The sequence below is a fragment of the Charadrius vociferus genome, unplaced genomic scaffold, assembly GCF_000708025.1.
Source record: "Charadrius vociferus isolate BGI_N301 unplaced genomic scaffold, ASM70802v2 scaffold134, whole genome shotgun sequence".
In the NCBI taxonomy this organism is placed as follows: Eukaryota; Metazoa; Chordata; class Aves; order Charadriiformes; family Charadriidae; genus Charadrius; species Charadrius vociferus.
The window spans coordinates 6,168,496-6,188,739 of record NW_009648333.1 but is presented as its reverse complement, the minus strand read 5'-3'; the positions used below and the strand labels follow the sequence as shown (position 1 = coordinate 6,188,739).

General features: G+C 36.6%; 1 protein-coding gene across 1 annotated transcript in view; it reads left to right on the top strand.

Annotated features, from left to right (window-relative positions):
* The window catches only part of DLC1 (DLC1 Rho GTPase activating protein), a 220,056-nt gene that overhangs the window by 75,112 nt on the left and 124,700 nt on the right, over window positions 1-20,244 (top strand). The window contains exon 4 of the mRNA XM_009884989.1: window positions 7,925-7,958. Within this exon, the coding sequence (XP_009883291.1) occupies window positions 7,925-7,958 (34 nt within the window). The remainder of the gene's footprint in view (window positions 1-7,924; window positions 7,959-20,244) is intronic.

The window sequence follows — 20,244 nt, the reverse complement described above, 5'->3', positions numbered from 1 at the left end:
GGTCTAACAACTGCTAATTTTTAAAAAAATCATAAGTATGTTTCACAAAATGGGTGACTGTAAATCTCAAGGTACTTAGGAACTTGCAGCTGCTGCTCTGAAGACTTACCATCCCTGAGGAGAAAGGACTTAATTCTATGTTATGGCCAAATTCTACTTACTGGTCTGGACAAGCCGTGGACAGGCCGTTGTCTTATCTGTCATATAAACCAGCTGTACATGGTCCTGACAGATTTCAGAGCATTGGGAGCTTACCCTGATCTATGGAAAGTCTGTAATAACACCACACAGAGCACAAGACTGTTATCCTGCATCTTTGTTTTGCACTTCCCATCCAGCAAGAGTCACACTCTGCCAGCTGAATGACGAAGACACATGAAGTTACCAGACCACCCCAAGTGCAGGCTCTTGGCAAGTGCCTCATGGAAGGAGAGCTGCCAGCCCTCCAGCACTAACTAGAAGGGGTCTCTGTGCATGACCTCAGTGGCATAAAGAGGCTCAAGCAAACAGAAATATCTAGTCAGAAAACATAGTTGGGGAGAGGCATACAACTGACTGGAGGAGAGCATATGCAGGCAAGCATACAGCTTTGTACTTCCACTAGAACTAAATTCATAGTGTTCTCATAAATTTAGTCGGAGACCTCTGAATGTGACATTAATTCCTTTTTAAAATTGAGTTAATTGAGGCAGCTTTATTGTTGGGTGGATTTTAATTGCCTTCTGCTCTACTTCAAGTAATTGCAATCTTTAGTATAATGAAAGACCACAAAGAAGAAAGACCTTGCTAAATTCCCCTCTTAAAGCTGGTCTATTCTAAAAGTTGATGATTTTGTTCTTCTCTTTTCTTATTCAGCTGGAAAAAAAAAAAATCAAAACTGTAAAATTGTTAACTGAAAACTTACTTTAAAAACTTACAAGTTTAATAAGATAATGTTTTGTAAATAATTCTGAATTATAAACTAATCATTCTTGGGTTTTCCTCTACATTATTGCTATGATTTCAGTTCAATGCTAATACCAGAAGATTACTTTACTTTAAATTAATGAGTATTTCCAAAAGGGTTTTCTATGTGTTTGTTTTCTTAATCTGATTCATTAACACAGAAGGCTTTGGTTTCAAAAAAATAAAAATTTTCCAGTAGAGATACTTATTCAATATTTTGTTGTAATATGCATATTACTGAGGAAACTTCTGGTTATGGACTGCAGTATTTCCCTAACTTCAAACTATCCCATCAATTGTGGATTTTTTTCTTCTGTAAAATAATTCAGTTAATTTTAACTTCTAATTATCCAAATTAAGAAAACTGGAGCATACCTTCTAAGTAAAATAAAATGTCTATTTAAGGACCCCAGATGATACAGAACATACACTGTTTGATGAGAAATTACATAATGCTTATAATTTGTTTTCTGTCTGAGTGTTGTTGACCTCAGTTTTCAGGTACAAGATTGCTCTTGTTTAGTGGAATAGAGAGTTCTCTGTCATTCGGTTCATTAGTCCTTCCTTCGTAATTGTATATTGTGTTGATATTACCTCCTTTCTTTCTTGTCAGAAGCTCAGCAGATCACTCTTTTTTAGAACACTTTAGATTTTTGTGTGTTTTGACTGTTTGAGTAGAAAGAAGATGAGAGAGATACCTTTCGACCTACATGGTTGTTTCTGGTCTTAAAATCAATGATCCTATTTGGAAACTAAATATAACACTCATTTTATGTTTGCAAGCTTTGGAGGTTGGTCTCTTTTCTGCTCCTAATTGGATATAAAGCTTCCAGTTTTTTAGAATGGGGACATGGGTTTGATCCTGAAGCAAATAATTTCGGTGAAAAACACAATTCTTAACTAACGCTGTTTTACATAAAAGAAGCACCCACTAAAGTGAGAATTTAGACTATGATTTTTTAATTGCTGGAATGAAAGGTGATTACCATACAAGCACTTCGGAAATAAGATAGGGGATTTATGACAACTTGAGCTCAGCAATTGTGAGTCACCTGCTCACAATTATTACGAAGGCTGGATTTTTCCCTTTCTAGTCACATCCCAGTATGCTGTTTGTCCTGGAGTTTTCCCTGCACCCTGGACAGTAGAAGTTATTATCTCCACAGGCAAAACTGTAGATAAATACTTGCAAATCAAGACGTATCAGATCATCAGCAAGGAAATTTCCCAACGTGTTTATTCAAATACATACCTGAAAAAATGCTGGATAGTTAACAGCCTTCTGTGATGGAAGGGCTTTGTGGACTATCAATCACGGATGGATTTCAGCACTGGAAATGTGATTCACGTAATGCCAAATGGACTTTATCTTCTGTAATCAACCAAAAAAAAAAAAACCCAACAGTATTATTCTGGGGGAAAAATGTGAATTTCATGGTTGTAATATAAAGTTGCTATATCTTGCTTGCAAAGTTGAAATATAGACTCACTGCAATTAGTTTATCAGATACTACAAAAATAGATGTCACTAGATCCTTATTTCAGAAATTGTATGTTACATGCTCTCCTACAGCAACTTTGCTGGTTTATACAAACCTTTCCCATCTATTGTGGCCCTTTGCAGACCAGTCAGTTGTGGTAGAGCTGTTCATGCTTTGTGAGTGCAAGGAAAGGAAAAGACAGCTAGTCTAATTTTATTCATTATGGCTTTGTCTGCAGGTTCAAGATCAGTATTTAAAAAAAAGTAGTATAACTTTGCACTAGAGTTAAGGGAGAGCTAAGCTGTGCTCAGGTCAGACTGGATGTGCCTCAGCTTTTTTGCAAGGGCAGTCTTGCAGCTCAGCGTACCCCCACCACTGTTCCCGAAGGCACTCCATCTGTCTTTACCCATAACGCCTCCCCCTTTCACCACCAGGACGCTGCAGACATCTACTGACTCTACCGCTTCTGAACAGGAAAGCTACGGTGCTAGTTTTTTAGCCCAGCTCAGAGAATGAAATCAATGAATTTTGACTTTGTATGGGAAGGAAGCTGATTTGGGGAGTGGGGAGGGATTCTTTCTTTCCTGTTTTCACGGTGAAGAACCGCACATGCCCAAAATGAATGGTTCCTGTTTGAAATTATGGGCTTTTTTTACATATTTACTTCTCTTTCCTGTTGAAATATTCTTAAAAACTCAAAAAAAAAAAAAAAAAAAAAAAAAAAAAAAAAAAAAGATACTTTGACTTTGGTCAAACAGAACTTCTAATTTTTGCACAAATTTTATTTTAAGTTTTGATTTGCCAGAATTCTCCACCATTTTCTTTCTTGATGGAAGACAGCTTTTCCACCTGACTTTTAATGAAATTCAAAGAAAATGGTTATTTAACCAAGTATTACTGGTAATTATTTCTATCTGAGCAAGGCAACTGCAACTTTAAAGAAAAATGTCTAATATAGTATTTTCCATGCCCTTTACAGTCATATTTGCAGACATAATATTTCTACAAGGAATCAGTGGCAACACAGTAAGGATGCAGACAAAAATTTTCAATATGACATTTCAAGTAAGATTTTCATAGGTTAAAAATCACATTCTCTAATTTAAAAGAAAATTCTGAGTATATTTCAGCGATGATCTGATAGGCAAGTCATACCAGGTTACGTCTCTAGAGGGATGTCCCTTTTTTTTTCTTTCTTGTTGCTGTTAAGAGCACATACTATTAAAATATAGAGAGGAGCCTGACTTTGGGGGGAGGGTGGGGGATGTTGAAATTTGTGAAGGGGGTGTAAAAAGGGCGTGTGCCTGCTTTTTTTTTTTTTTTTTAACACATGTGACCCAATCATGTGGAAATTGTTAGTCCAGTTCTTTAGTTCTGTGAGGGGGGTGAGAAATAACGTGAAGTTACAGTGAACCCATCTGGCCAAGCAGGAAAATCCGGTTTAATTGCTCCATTGCCAGAAATGTTAAATCACTTCCTGGGAATGCAATTCATTTGGAACATATGGAACTCGTTGGAAGGAGGTCTCCAGTGAATTCAAAACTGTACTGGAGATGAGAGCATTTCTCATAAGTAACAATCATGTTTTCCCACTGGGCAGCATGTAAGCAGTATGTGTAGCTGTATTAACAAAAAACTAAACCAATAGTAGGACTGTCTGAGATCATGTTGAACAAGATTTGCTTGTTGTTTACTTTAGTTTGAATTTTCAATAAATGCTATCTTCATTTAGGATTTCTTTTTCTCAGCTTTTAAACAGCAATAGAACATTCTGATGGAATCTATAGCTCATTTTACATCTTGATTCAGCAGAATTACGCTCTGTTTAGAAAGCCAACATATTTGAAATTATTGTCTGTGTACTTTGTGCATAAAGAGGGTGGGGTTTGGTGAGGGTTTTTTGGTTTGGTTGTGTTTTTTTTTTTAACCAGGGACTTTACATTTACTATATTTAAAAAAAAAAAAAAATAGGGAGATCTACAATTTTTTCTGTAAACTAACCAAATCTAAACCTTTGACTAAAAATACACTTATATAATTGTATATATATCAAATTGTAAAGAATTAATGAGTAAGACTTGCTTGTTTATACATTATTTTAAGGAAAGCATCTTTCATAACTGTTATAGTGGGTTCAGAATTTATAAGTGTGCCATGGTACCATGTTCTGAGTCAAACATTCATGTTATTTACAATGAGAAGAATATTGATATTCTTTGGAAAAAATACGCTTCCCATTCTGTTCTAAAGATTTTATTTTCATTAATTTAATGCTACAATAAGGGCTTTTTTAGAGGTAATTTCTTTTTTCTTTTTTTTACTTGGATTTCACATGAATTTGAGAAAATATTTGGTTCTTGGAAAATAACTGCACAAGAAATATTGTGAGAAAATATTTGGTTCTTGGAAAATACAATATTTCTTGTGCAGTTAATCAATAAGATGAAATCAGAGAAAGTTAGTTCTAATTTTAGATGCATATGAAAGACACAACCATGTTTTGCTGAAAAAGTGGGATAAGTCTGATATCAGGAAGAAAAGTGAGGCAATAAAAATAAATCTCTGTATTTACATAATGCACTGTCGAGGACCTGGAGAAGTGAAAAATGACAGTGACAGGTAGTGACCACTGTATGAGGTCCTTCTCCTAATTATTCTAGGAAAACTTATATACTTTGTGGTGCTAACATTTTGAATGTATTTCTTTACCTGAATGCTCTAGTAGCATTTTTTTTTCCATGCACCTGACTCGATCTTAGAATTCTTACTTTCAGTGGCTCCTATAATCCCCATTGGTCTCTCTAACATCAGTCTCGCTGAATTGCTGCAAGAATGCTGTAGGAACATAGGAAGTACTTTTATCTCAAAACCTCACTCTACCTTTAAATTGTCTGGAACTTATAGTGCTTCTTCATTCTAGTTAAAGAAATACTAATTTTGTGACTTACACGTCTGTCCTGAGGCATTATGGTTCTTTGCATTTCGAGCTACAGCTTTTTACCTGGGCTAAACCCGCTAAACAATTCTAACAACCTTTAGGGTTAGCATCTAACAAATTTACTAAAAATTTATGTTTGGCTGTAAACCAACATATTTCAGCAATCATGAATTAGAAATATTGTGTATTTCCAGTAAATGACTTGAAGTGACAAATAGAAAGATTAACAATATTTTAAAATCTGATATGCTGATATGAAAATAATAATAAAAAAAATCTACATGCTGATATGAATGATGGTGGATGCTGACTCAGAAGTGTTCATTCAGGCTAAAGGCACTACCAGCGACTCATGTTGCAGTTATGTACAATATGATTAAACTCTACTTAAGTCTGCCATAAAGCCACCAGATAAATTATCTTCCATACTTGTCACTGTCGTATCCCCGTTGAGTCCTGTAACTGCGTCCCCCCAGTCCACTGGCTCACAGCTGTTCATCCTGGCCTTGCGTTTTAGACCTTACAAAGGCTGTCCCCATCAAACTGTTGTCTCTTTTCGATGACACAGCTTATGATGACGCTGTTTTTTGCCACATCTCCAGTCATCTCAATATTTTCTTTTGAGCTTTTCTTAAAGGAAGCCATCATACATTCTTCAGGTTTCTTATGGCTAACAAAGTTTATCATTAAAACATGATAATAACCAGCCCCCATCTTTCCTTCATTTGTCCTGATTCTTCCATTCGATTTACACTGATGTTTCCTCAGTCTATTTTCTTCTGTTTGGTTTTCTTTTCCTGTTTGTTTGCTTGTTTGTCACCTTCTCTGCTTTACAAAGTTCTCTCTTTCAAAATTTCCTTCTAAGACAAATAATAGTGAATCTGGGGTTTTATTTCTTCTTATTTTTCTTAGTGCGTGTAATCACTTAGGTCTGGGAAAGAGAAGAAAATTATATAATGGTTTTCAAAATTCTATCCATTTCCAAAAAATCTGTACATAATACACCGTTTTTTTCTTTGCAACTGATACCTTGTTCTGTGATTTTACTGTTTCTTTGGCATGTTTACTTTCTTCAGTCTGTGGAAGTTAATCCTTTCACTGCATTACTGCAGAAAAATGGTACCTCTTCTGAACACATATATGTTTATACGAAGTGAGGGAAATGCTTTTCAAGCAAGGGGTTTTTGTTGTACCATCAGACTAAAGTTATTCAATACATTTTTAAATGTCAGACTCAAGCAACAGATATTTAACTAGTAAGAGTACAGGTGAAACAAAGAATCAGAAAAGGATTCTTATGGCTATTACCTTAATACATACTGTCTAAGGCATGTTCTATTGTAAATTTGGTATAAAATGTCATCCAGGAAATGCTATAAAATGTTATTTTATATAGCAGCACAAATCAAATCCTGAAATGAAATTTTCAAAGTCTCTTTCAGGAACACTATATAAAGTCTGAAACTGGTTGTTCTCCGATTTCTGCCCATCACTCCCCTCTTTCTTTTTTCTGTGAAATCTGCAGCAAGAAAATCTGCTGACCAAAGGCTAGACTAGTAGGAGTGAAAGGGATGTAAAATTGATACCTTAACTTACATGGCAGATCTGCGTACATTTCATACCCAATCCCATTTCTCCTTCAGCCTTTCTTAACTTTATCATATCTGCACATTCTTTTATTCTGTTTATGGGTGCCATATAAATTCCATTTTACTATTCATTTGATCTATAACGTACTTATTTTAGGAAAAATACACTCAGAAAGTTCTTCCACATTAGTCTGAAAGAAAAGCATAAAATGAAAGATTTTTTTTTAAATCCATTGCAAAAAAAAAAAAACCACAAAAAAACCCCAACCAACAATTTTCCGAGTCCAAAAATAATTACAGCCAATATGAAAACACTCCTATTACTTATCTCTGAAAAAATGTATAAAAAGTAAGAAATCGATATGTCATAGAACAGTATGCATTTGAGCCTGAGTCGTAACTATATGCAGTCAATGGCAGAACCCTACTTGAGTTCTGCAGGAGAAAGATTTGTCATTTTCATCTCATCTTCAGCCACACAGTTTTTGTCTTCGCTCCTTCAGAATTATTTAGTAATTTCCCAGTGGAATTTTGTGGGCATGTATTCTAGGATGATTATTTCAAAACGCAATCATTGGAATATCTTATTAACTCCATCTCCTCCCTTCTCTCATAGTCCTCTTTTTTTTTGACAGTAATTGGTTTCATAATAAATTATAAGCCACTCAAATGGGAACTGTATGTTTCTCTCCAGAGCGCTTAACTCAGTTCTTTCCAGACCTTCTGGACGCTCATATGATCTACTTTAAGATTTTATAACATTTCCCTAAGATTCTTATTTTTTCAGTAATTGGTTTCATAATAAATTATAAGCCACTCAAATGGGAACTGTATGTTTCTCTCCAGAGCGCTTAACTCAGTTCTTTCCAGACCTTCTGGACGCTCATATGATATCTATTTAAAGTTTTTAACATTTCCCTAAGATTCTTATTTTTTTAATCGTAGTATCATTATCTTTTTTTTTCTTTCAGGCTATGCCAGTTATTTCAGAAAAGGAGAAGGCTGGTGAGTAAATATTTACTTGCTTTCTCATTTCCTTGTGTTTGTTTTGTGGAATACAGTGTTACTTAACTAAGTGACAAAAGACGGGCTTCAGCTGTGGGGTTTCGCATGTGCAGGGTTACAGACCTGACAAATGCCTGTGTAAAGGTTACTCATTGTTTCCTGAACAGGATATTTTCTGTTTCTGAAAGGCAGTCCCACTTTCTGTGTGATACGAATAAAGATGTTTGAACCTACCCTGCAAAGTACTCAGTTGAATCGCAACTTCCTCTTATATGTCAGTCTTCCTCTAGATACTAACTTGTGACTTGGTCTATTTTGATCTATTTGATGTCTCGATTAACAAACATGGTTGCCAATGGGTTTGTTCAACTCAGTGGAATCTTATGACTTGGTGTGAACTTTACTGTCTGTCTCTAAGTTTGGCAGGAAATTTCAGTTATCTGGAGCATTTCACTGGAGAAAATAATTTTTATTTTGGCTACGTAGTTTCAGAATATTGAAAGGTTGTTTTTATGTTCTTTTCTGTTACATAAGTTCTCTGAACACTATATGTACTTTTGTGTTGGTATGTGAAGTCTATTAGTGATTGTCTGCTACACGCTGTCAAATGGGGGTATTGTTGTGATAAACACTAGGGAACCCTCCAGTTTTAGTGCTAGAGATCTCTAGAATCTCTGTTGGTTTCTTTGTCATTGATCTTAATTGGTAGTTTGCTACTGTACTTCAAACAGCTTGAAAAATATCTCAGAATATCCAAATGCCACCTGGCATTCTGATTTCTGTCTGATTTTTGTTGCGGATGTTTTCTTGCATTATCCTTGTTCGGATTATTTGTTTTCTTTTGCTTATTAAGGGAGAGGAATAGGTTAAAAAATGTTTTTGGGAGAAAAGCCACAGTGCTAATCAGTACTGTAAAAGCTATGGAGCTGTCTCATCGGGATGTTGCTATTTTAGCTGTTGAAGTTCATAAATAATTCCCAAACTGTGACCCATAGTTTAGAAGAATTTTCTTTATATACTTTGCAGGTGGTATATTTTGGCATTTCTTTTTCTGAGGCAGCTCGTATTTGGCCACACCATTTAAATTATGTCCGAACATGCAAACAGATTATAACTGGCCCTCCTATTTGCAGCTAATTTCAAGTGCTTTGTTAAGTAGCCATGTAACATTATAGGATTTTGTACATCTTTAGCAATTATGTACTGTAGAAGATGAAAAACTGTCTGAAAGTCATTAAAAAATCTTCAGGGCATGGAGATGTAATGACCTCAGTTTTACAGTAGAGGAATAGAGCTGCAACAAGTGTTTGCCATAGCTAACAGTTTGTAAAATCGGAATAAAATTCAAAGCTCTATGCTTACTTTTGCAGTTTCAAAACTACCTATCATGTCAGTGTTGGTGATGGTATGAAATCAATGTATTTTTGACATACACTTTATAACCTGTACATACGAGTATGAATCCGTCTCTCTTTTCCTTCTTCCTGCCCAAACATCAGTGTTATGTTTTTTGTGGACAGCATTATATTTAATAGTTCAAATACTAGGTGTTACTTCATGCCATGTGGAGCGAGTTTGCTGACATTTCCATGTCCGTGAGCGTGAGCCAGACTGTGAGTAGAAATGTGGTTGCCTTGTAATCAGTTTTGGCTTTTGTTTAACTCTTTGCAGCTCGGACACTCATGAGGTTATGGCGGCTTTCTGGAAATATTAAGCATGTGTTGGGAAGATAATTATTTAAATCAGGCCTATTGACTGAAGTCACTTGGTTCTAGGGGTAGTTAGTGCTATTTTTTCTGAATGCCATTGGCTCTTGATTCAGAAACTCAGGTCTCATGGTTTGCAATTTAACCAGTCTCTGTTTGATCATCACTGCTTACTGTTGACCAGATAAATGACATTGCATAAGGCTCATAAATGACAAAGACAAGTCAGGTGTGAAAGCCTTCCAAAAAAAAAACCAACCATATTTGCGTGTCTGCTGGAAGAGAACAAAACACATACTAGTTTTGATATTTATTTGAACCAACAATCTAAATTTTTTGAGTTTCTACTCTTACAAACAGAATAAGATACATTACAAAATATTACAGAACAAAAAGAAACCACTGTTTATTTTACTACTGACAGTGATAACACAATAGGTAAAGAGATTGGATATCATTGGATTAAAATTGTATTAAAAATGCACTCAAAATGTCTATTCAAACACCTTTTCTTGTTTTGAGAATTTGAATAATTTCTTGTAGCTCCCTTTTTCCTACTTCATAGTATTTAGTTTCATCCACGACTGGAATGAGAAATACAAGAAAGCAGAAAGGCTGCTATTTCAATGTTTCTGGTTCAGAAATTCTATATATGTAAATAGAAACCTGTTTTTACAGGATTTTTCTGTTCTGTAGGCTCCAGATATTTTGATACTTTTAAATGCTTTTCCTGTAAGCAACCAAACATTTAGATCCTTAAATGGACCAAGCTGCTTAAGCAGCTTAGAAGTTCACATGTTACTGGTAATGTTTATAGAAATTGTTAATCCTTGAAATTAAGTATTTTCTCAATTTTATATATTTTTCCAACACGCAGTAAATTTTGAGTACATCAAATACAAACTTGCAGTGGAGTACTTAAAAAAAAAAAAAAAAAAGGCAACAAAACCCACACTATTTTTAGATTCAGAGCAAAGCCAAACATAATTTGAAAACATTGCTACTTTTGTCAATTAATAACTCAAGAGTTGCATAACCATTTTTCACAGTGGAAAGTGCGGTAAAACCTGAAATTGCAGAGTCCTTCTGGCAAAAACCTATAAATGACCAGTGTGTTGAGCAGAACATCAGTCATGCCTAACTGTATACTATAATTTCAAGTTGTGTGAATTAGGGCATTGCAAATGCTGTATTATAGTATCAGTTATTTCTGAGAAATGCGTTTTTAGGAAATCTCAATATTGTCAACATTTCTGGCAATGGTGAAAAAAAGAAATCTCAAAAGAACTTTTTTAAGGTAGAAGTTAAGACCAAGCAATATGCAGAGTCAGGGAAAATGACAGCTTGAGCCAAGAGATGACTCAGGGCTGGGACCATCAGCACCTAAATCAGGAATGCTGGCCATCAAAAGACTGTTTTTTCAGATGCATCCATCTTTCTCCTGAGTAATTTATGTATTCCCAGGCCTTTACTTATCTTGCTGACTGCTGTGATTTTTATTCTTAAATTCTCTCCACAAACTATGAAGAAATTGGAGGGAAGGAGGGTTCATCTCGCCTGTCAATAATGATGGTGTCTATGTCAGAGTTAGTGGTGTTGGCTTTGTTTATAGTCTAAAAATAATCAATATATGAACCTTTCTGTAGTTCACCTGGCTGTATGTCGGCATTTGGTTTAGTGATGTGAATCCCACACGAGACTGAATGGTATTGGTTAACTCTCCACTAACCGTAGAGTCAGGATGGCTCCTAACATAGATACCAATATTCAGTGCCATGAATCCACTGTGAGGTTCCTAATCCAGGGCTAGCTTCAGTTTCTGGAGCACTGTTCCCAAAACAAAGGTGAAATGGCTATAAGTCAATATTAGAAGTATTGCCTAAGTCTCTTTGTGGACCTACTTCATGATTTCCCAATTTATCCTCAAATATTTGTGGGTAATAGTGAACTGTGTTTGTCACTTAAAAACATTGCTACAACAGAGCCAGCGGGAGAGGTACAGTGAATATCCACATCTGGTCAGGGACTAGCACGGCTTATTTCTCTTGAGGTGATGAAACTATGTGCTATCATATAAACAGGGCAGAAGGTTTAGTCTAGCCCTAAATAAATATTAACACCATTGGTCCATAATGTTCAGCATTATAATAAATAAATTTTTCCTGTGCATAAAACAACTGCCCTGTGGTATTTTGCTTGAGCGCACATTTGGAAAAGTTGCTGCCCTAAAAATAAAATAAGGTTTAAGTCATCGAATACTACTTTGTAGTTAAGTACAAACTTGGATCAATTAAAAAAATACAGAATGTAATAGTATAAAAAAGCAAGTGACACTACTCATCTGTAGCAGTAAAAATTCCCTAGCAGAATAGCAAGCGAACATGCTTTTAAGAGCTTTCATAATTCTACCAAAATATTCCCTCTTGCTTTAATGGTATACTAGTGAAAAATTCCACAGCCTCTTCGGGTAAATCTCAACACTCTCTCCAACTAGTAGGTTAAAGAGCTCTACTTCAGCGCAAATAAACGTGTCAGTCTTTGACATGGAGTAGAACAGATTTGACAGCCCATTTCTCATCTGTGTTTTGGTGACCAGCAAGCAAACAAGAGGATGAAGTATTAAGCGCAGTCCAAGACAACAGCCTCATTAGATCTCTGGCCAACATAAAGTGTTTGAAAGCTCCCCGGTGTTAGTATTACAATACGGGCCTCGCAGCGAACAAGTCTCTTTCTGTGTCTCCTTTAGATTGCTGGTAAAGATACTATTTAATAAAGTACAGGCTCAATGTCCTTTGGTGTCAATTTCTCTGGATGCCTTCGATTCATGAGGAAGACAAATACACAGATGATTACAGGGACCTGAACGGCAGGGTATTTCCTCTCACAGACTCTAACAGTCAGTGTCAGGCAGCAGAGGACACTTGGTGCTCGGCCCCATGTTGAGATGAGCTGCAGAACAGGAGGTGATGGAGTGATGACAAGGCAGGTCAGGACCGTCTGTGAGAACTCACAGTGGGAGGACCTTGAAAATCCAGTAGTGGCAGGTTCACTGTCATTCAACAAGGCACATAAAAGACCAACTGCTTGGAACACTAGGTAGAGCTCTTTTAATTTCTTTTAATTTAACTGTAGCTCTAATCAAAAAGGGGAAGAAAAAAAAAAAAAGAAAAGAAACTCCGCTAGATTTTTACAAACATGTTCTAGATCCAGGGAAATCAATTCTTTCTATGAGCAGTACCCGCTCGACACTCTTTTCTTCGTCATTAAAGGTTCATCCATACATAACTTATTTTGAACCTAGAGCAAACACTATCTGCCTGGTTACAGGCTACCAGTTTCCACATAAACGGGAGAGAAATAGGAGTTAATTGGCACAGTTGCTAGTTTTCTGGCTGCTTTACAATATCTCTAGCTAGTATTCCGGAATAAACTGGACAAAACAAATTAATAATTGTTCCTTTTTGTAAGTATTGTATCTGATTTTACTAGAACAATCTTATGAGTGTTTTTGTGAGACCTTAGTATGAAGTACCAGCTCCTAGCTAGGTAATCTTTCTTTTGCTGTTCATGTTGCAACAGTTATAAAATTTGTTTTAGCTGAGTGTTTGCTTTCTAAATAAAAATGTCAGGTGAACACTTGCACTTCAATGGGTCATACTGGAAAAAAAACAGTTAGAGAAACTGCCAGAATATTCATGGATGTCTGCCAGACACTGATAGATGCTAATAGATATATTTTTATTCCACTTTTTTTCATTACTAGAAAAAAGGTTTGTGATGCCAATAGATACCAAAAGCTGACGTTTCGTGCTAAGATTGCTGATGGTGTTTAGTTGTTAGGTTTTCTTCAGTTTTCTGAAATGCAGTAAAATAGCTGATGTCATGATTTTTGGTATTTGATTTTTAGTGGCTTATTAACCGTACACTACCATAGTTGTTCTTCTGAGTAAGTTAATTCACTTTTAAAAGTCACACCATATTCACTGTATGCATGTGGATATAAACACATAGACTTTAAAATACATGTAGCATTGTGTGAAGCCAAAACCTCATTAATCCGAGGGTGCTGTGGCCATTTTCTTTAGGTTTTGGAGGAAAGAGTAGATCTTGGGTCTGCCGATTTCCTCTGAAAGTCCACTTAAAACCATGCTAAATGCACTGGAAGCAGGATGGCCCCTAAAACGCCTCATGTTTGTTTGTTGCATGTTGCTTAATTGAGTCTTAAAAAGTGAAGGGCAGGGCCAGGTAGTGTGAATGTGCTCTGAGGGGGAGCAGGCAGTCAAGGAGGATGTACACCATGGAAGGACACAAAGGTTCAGGTCACATGCCTGAACAGAAAAACAGATGTTTTCTGGAAGGCTAAAACAAATTCCATGAAATCATTGCATCATAATAAAGTACATCTGAAGTATCTGAGAACTAACAGAACCTCTTATGCATCAAATCCTTAAATATTTAGCCAGCTTCTGTTCTCTTATTCTACCTGCATGAGTATGGGTCATCAGTATGGACCCAAATGTGTCCATATACTTCTTTGGAAGAGCTTTTTAAATCAAAATATGCTGTTGTTATCTTCAAAGGCATTTAATTTTGTTCATTTCTTTAATATAGTTTCATTTACTTTGATCTTTAAAATTATTTTAGGCCAATAACAAGGATAACTTTAAATATTTCCTCAACAAATATTCAAATGTCAGCATTTGCTTTAGAGAAAAGGAGCAGTGCCTCAGTGCCTTATATTCCTGTGGTGAGCAATTGAACTTTTACTTCTTTGCTGTTTTGCTGTCTTTTCTTAAGTTCTGTAATAGAATTACCTTATTCTAATCAATAAGTTTCATCACACATTGATAAGTTGTCTCGCATAACAAACTTCATCACCTATTAGCGAAATACAGTTAAACAAAGGACAACTCAGGATGACTCTGTTGACAGGGTCCTTTGGAGGTCCTTTCTCCAACCTCCTGCTCAAGCAGGACCAGCCTTGAGGTCAGAAAAGGTTGCTCAGGACTTTATCCAGTCTGGTCTTGAAAACCCCCAAGGATGGAGCCTGCACAACCTCTGTAGGCTACCTGCTCCACTGCTCTACTGTCTCCATGGAGGAGATGGTTTTCCTTATATCCCGCATGATCCTTTCTGATTTCAGTTTATGCTTGTTGCCTCTTGTCATCCTCACATACACAATGTGAAGAGCCTGGCTCCATCTTCTTGTTGCCCTCCCACAAGGTCCTGGGGAGCTGCCGGTAGGACCCCAAAAGCCATCTCTTCAGGCTGAACAAGTCCGGCAGCCTTGACTCGCAGGCCAAGTGATTCAGACCCTAACCAGCTTGGTGACCCTCCCCTGGTCTGTCTTGTATTGGGAGGATTCTGAAACTGGACTCGGTATTGCAGATGTGGTCTAACAAGCACTGAATCGAGAGGGATAATCCCTCCCCTCCATCTACAGGCCATGCTTTTATTGATACATCCCAGGATGCTGCCAGCTCTCTTTGCTGCCAGGGCACGCTGCTGGCTCACGCTCAGCTCGCTGTCTGCCAAGACCCCAGGGCCTTTTCCATAGAGCTGCTCTCCAGCCAGGTTTTTTTTATCATTTATTTACCCACCCTTCCAGACTGTAAAATCCCAACTTGCAAACAAAAATATTGTGGGAAACAATGTTTCATGATTGAGCTCTTTGTTGTGAAAGTGGAAAATACAGCAGAAGGCTTATGAATTTGTTACTTTCAGCAAACTTAATTTAGTATTACATTATAAGTCATTATAATGTGCTCACATTTTACAACACCACCATACAGACTGCAAAGTGGTACTCAGTATATTCTTGCTTGTATCATATATTTAACCTTAATCAAGTTGCTTTTCAGTATAAAGTTAGTTATCAGTTACTCAGTAGTTTGGTAGCATTTATATTACCCAGCCCAAATTGTGATCTCTTATTGTGCTGGACACCAGAAACATTCTACAAGAGGTAGTCCCTGGCCAAAAATAGCTTTTAAATCAAAGCAAACATGAACAAGTTGTCCTTCCTTTCCTTTTTTGGCTGTAAAAAGAATAACAGAGAATGGTGATAACCAGTTAATCAAGTTATTTCTAGCTTAATTTCATTCGGACCGAGTTCATAGTAAAGACTTGTGTTGATTCAGATGAAATATAAACTGGTTTGCTTGTTCCTAATTGATACTGACATGTAATCATTAGGCAATGGTTTCCAGAGTAGTGATGTGCTGTAGATTTGGAAATCAGGTGACAGGCTTTCTTTTTCAGTGTCCAGAAATAGAGTCAGCTTCTGAAAAGCTGAGGTGCCCAGAGCCAAATTTTAAAATTAACTGTTGGCGACATTTTCAAAACTATTACTGTACCTGAAGATGAAAAACGTTTATCTCTGTTGTGACACCTGCTAATTGTACGCTAATTCCCAGTAAAGGTTACCTTTGGCCAGTGAAATCTGCACATGGCACAGAATTTTGAAGGTACCTACTCATTTCTGAAAAATTTAATAAGCTCCTCTTTATTTCTTTGGGTTCCTAGACAACATTCAAAACATCTGTAAGATCATATTATGCTCCTGTGTTCACATTTGAAAATAGGACTTGGACTGCTAAGTTGTTTCAGAGTTGTTGAAGATGAACCAAAGAGCTGAACAATTTTAAATCATCTTTAATATGAAGAGCTTAGAGCCCTTAAGACAACGTGGCAAGATAACTCTTCTCTTTTTGCATCTGTTGAAACAGAAGGGTAAGAAATGGTTTCAGTCCCAGATCACCTGGGACGCGGGCTTTACTCTGCAAAGCCAGCACAGGAGTTTGTTGTTTATATATCTTAGGTACTTACATGCACACTTTAAACTCCTGTCTTATTAGAATGAAAAGCTCCTTTTCACCAATCCTTAGGGAAAAGAAAGAGCTCTTTGATGTTTGATGAGAAGTCATGCTTATTTGCATTCCTCTAAGGACATGCTGAAAACTCAGGTGAGAGACACCCAAAAGCACTCTTTGGATTAGGCACACCTGGAGGCAAAGTGTCTTCCTAATGTGGAACCGTCCTTGGCAGCACAATGATAGGGCTGTATGTAGCCGCAGCATCACAGGTTGCTCAAACTGGGGTGTTTTTTTTCTTGTTAGACTTGTTGACTTGTGTTCTGAATGCCTTCTGGTATAGCAAGTGATGCTTGAGAGAATTGCTGTATCTGCCTGTAGTACGTTCAGCCTAAGCGACTAGATCTTTTGTTGTCTATAAACTCAAAGATACTAACCATATCTGACAAAACCTGTTTTTCGTTATCTTGAAGATTTTTGAAATACCTTGTGGTATGTAGTCATCAAGTTTAGCCATTGTCTGAAATCTTCTCTCCAAATACTCTTGTAAAATTAGGTTGCTTTTGCATGGATGGGGAAGTGGCAATCAAATCAAATGCTGATTCTCTAGCATATGGTACATGCTACTCATATTTAAAATACACCAGTGTACGATTCTTATGAGGCAACTGACTGACTTTGCATATGTAATTTTTTTATTACCATCTTCAATCTACTTTTGTGTTGATTTTGGCTATTAGTGAATCTCTTCTTCGTAACATTTTAGGTAAGAATCAGATACCACATGAAATTGTTGCTTAATTCGTAAGTAGCGCAAAGAAAGAACTGAAAACCAAGTTTATTGATAGACACAACTGCCAAATTCCTATAAACTGTAAATCTGCAAGGAGTTATCCCTGCAGGTTATCTTTCCAGTCATGAGAGTTTGGACTAAGTTTGTAAAGAGAAGCTCGCTAAGTCCAAGTCTGAAAATCCTCTGAAAGTTTCTGTGAGTGAATAGCCTCTCTCGTTCAGTTGGTAGGTATAAATTTAAAGCCCAATGTACAGTGCATTCAATTCCACCTGCTGCTGTACTTGGACCTAAAAGAAGAGAAAACATTTGGTAACCAGTTTCAGAGTTCTAGCCAGGTACATCATCGTATTGCAGTAGCCACCTATAAACAGAATGGAAAGGCGAAGAGAAAGTAATCATGGGTTTTAATACATATCAAAATACAGGCTTGAAATTAGAAAAGAGCAATCAAAATATCTGTTTAAAGGCAAAGAAGAAAATAAAATAAGCTGCTGCTTCTTCCAGGCAGGTTGCCATTCTGGAATCAATGTTCCTTCATGTTGCAAGGAGAAAAAGAAAGACAGAGACTTTTGTCAGGAATTTGTTTTCTGTCAATTGATTTATGTAGAGCACTCATTACAGAACAAAGCCCATGCCTACACTAGAAAGATTTTGCTCTTGTAGTTACCATGGGAGGCTCTCGAAGCAGGGGTGAAACTCCAGCATGTTCAGAGAGTGCCAAGGACTTATTGTGGTGTAGCAGCTCATGTTAATTCTTTGAGTGGAATAACGTTTTTGTGTCAACTCAAGTGTGTCTTTGGCAGGGCTCGATTTCACATTCCTAACTGATATACCCACTCTGGCAAAACTTTAAAGTGTATATGAGGTTAATCATTTTTTTCAGGTATAATTTCATCATTATCAGGGTATTTGGAAAATGATTGCAAAATGGAAAGAGACTCATGGGTATAATCTCTAGTTTTCCTAAAATTTCTTTCAGTCTTTTAAAGGAAGGTCTTGGGCTTGTACTTCTTATGCAGATCACCCTTACAACTTAAGTCTGACTCTGTGTTTTGAAGCATGGATCCAGACTAGCATTTGTAGGAAAAATGCCTTTCAGCAGGCATTCAACTGGCTGGTGCAGGATCAGACAATAACAACGAGTCAAGTAGAAGACAGTGTTTCTGGCACACAAGAACTGACTGCTAGCTCAGAAGTGGTACTGGCTTTTTCAGTCAGGGATTTAATACCTGCCTTTCCTTCTGATAGTGAAAGTGTTTGTACCTTATTTCTTTTTTTTGGTCTCTCAGCATAATAGTTATCCATATTTGATCACTCTGTGTTCGTAACCATTTGATGTTATGTGCAATTGCTTGTCTCTTCCCATAAAAGAATTAGAGGACATCAAATGAAGGTGGCAGGTTCAAAACAAAGGGAGGCATTTCTCCACACAGTCTAGAACTGAACGATGCTGAGGCAAGGAGCCCCATGTTGTGGATGTTAAAGTTTTGCATAGGTTTATAAAAAGCCTAGACAAACTAATGACAGAGAAATTGATTAGTATAACCCTTTCCTCAATTATATTAATGGCAGCCCTACCACTGATTTTCATAGATTTACCCAAATCATAACCCGATGGACCAATTCAAAACTTGCCCAAGATGACAAATTTGTATTGCAAAATTTCCAGTGGATAAGTCACTATCCAAATATTGAATTACTGCTTAATGTGTCAGAAATGGAATTTTGTAGTAAAAATGTATTGAATATTCAGCCCTGGTGTGTACACTGAATATAATTTTATTACATGAGTGTTTCTTATGTTTTGTAAGAGCCATGTATTTCCTTCAGGAAACTGTACCAACTACCCATTATCAAATTAAGAATACTATGTAACTTACACAGCACCAGCAAGTGTCCTTTACACGTTAGGAAACTTTCTAGCAATAATTAGATGGCTCTTAAAATTTTCAGCAATCAATCAATGATCAGAATACAGTAAACCAAGGTAATTCTTCGGCTGAATAAAGAGCAAAGAAAAAAAAAAATAAGTGTGAGCATATCTCATAAGAATATAAAACCACAAACATAACCAAAGACCATACTAAAATCTGTAAAGATATACATATATACATGTCTCAATTGTTGTCAAAACTTGGCATCATTTTGTTTTTAATGAGGAACTGGACATCGAAAAACTAACCAAGAAAGGTTCCAACCAAAGAAGTTGCTACATATATTAACTTCTGTAGTGCATTTCAAAGGCGTTTCCAGAAAGGTAACGTACGCCACATTAGACAAACTAAGAGGGATAAGAAACAGACATCTTTTCATAAAGCAAATCTAGATAAAAATCTTCAGCAAAGAAAATTGCATTTAGTTATATTAAGAGACTGAGAGATAAGAAATGAGCCATACTTTTCTTTCCCCCAGAATAATCATTATAGCTTAAGTAAGTTAAACTAACTCTACTGATCCATAGAAAGAATTCCACATCTGGAAAATCTTTGCAACATCTGTGTTGGGGTTTCATGCTTTTTGGTGCTTTGTTCACCAGTTCCCATGACTCTAACTTAAACCTCTCTCTTATTTTCTTAAGTGCATTACAGTTCAACTAAAGATGTAGCGATCATTTCATTTCCTGAGATCTGTTATTTAAGCTTCCTTACCTGTTTTCCTTAAACGAAGCAAAATAAACCCTTAAAAATAAAGCAACATAAAAAGACAAAGTAAGTGTATTTGTAGTATTCTGCAGTATGGACAATCATTTTAATAGCCTGGAGTGAGATGCAGAATTGTAATTGTCCAAGATAACAGACAAGTAGAAGTGTTGTTATTGTAGACTTCCAGCTGTTTAGGAAGCAGCAGCAAGCACAGCGCTACTATGTGAGACCCACTCCAGCACCAAAACTCCATCTGCTGTGTACCATGCAGTGGCACCATTGCTTAAAATCTGAATTGTATTGGCCAAACCCATACAGCGCAGACAATCGGAA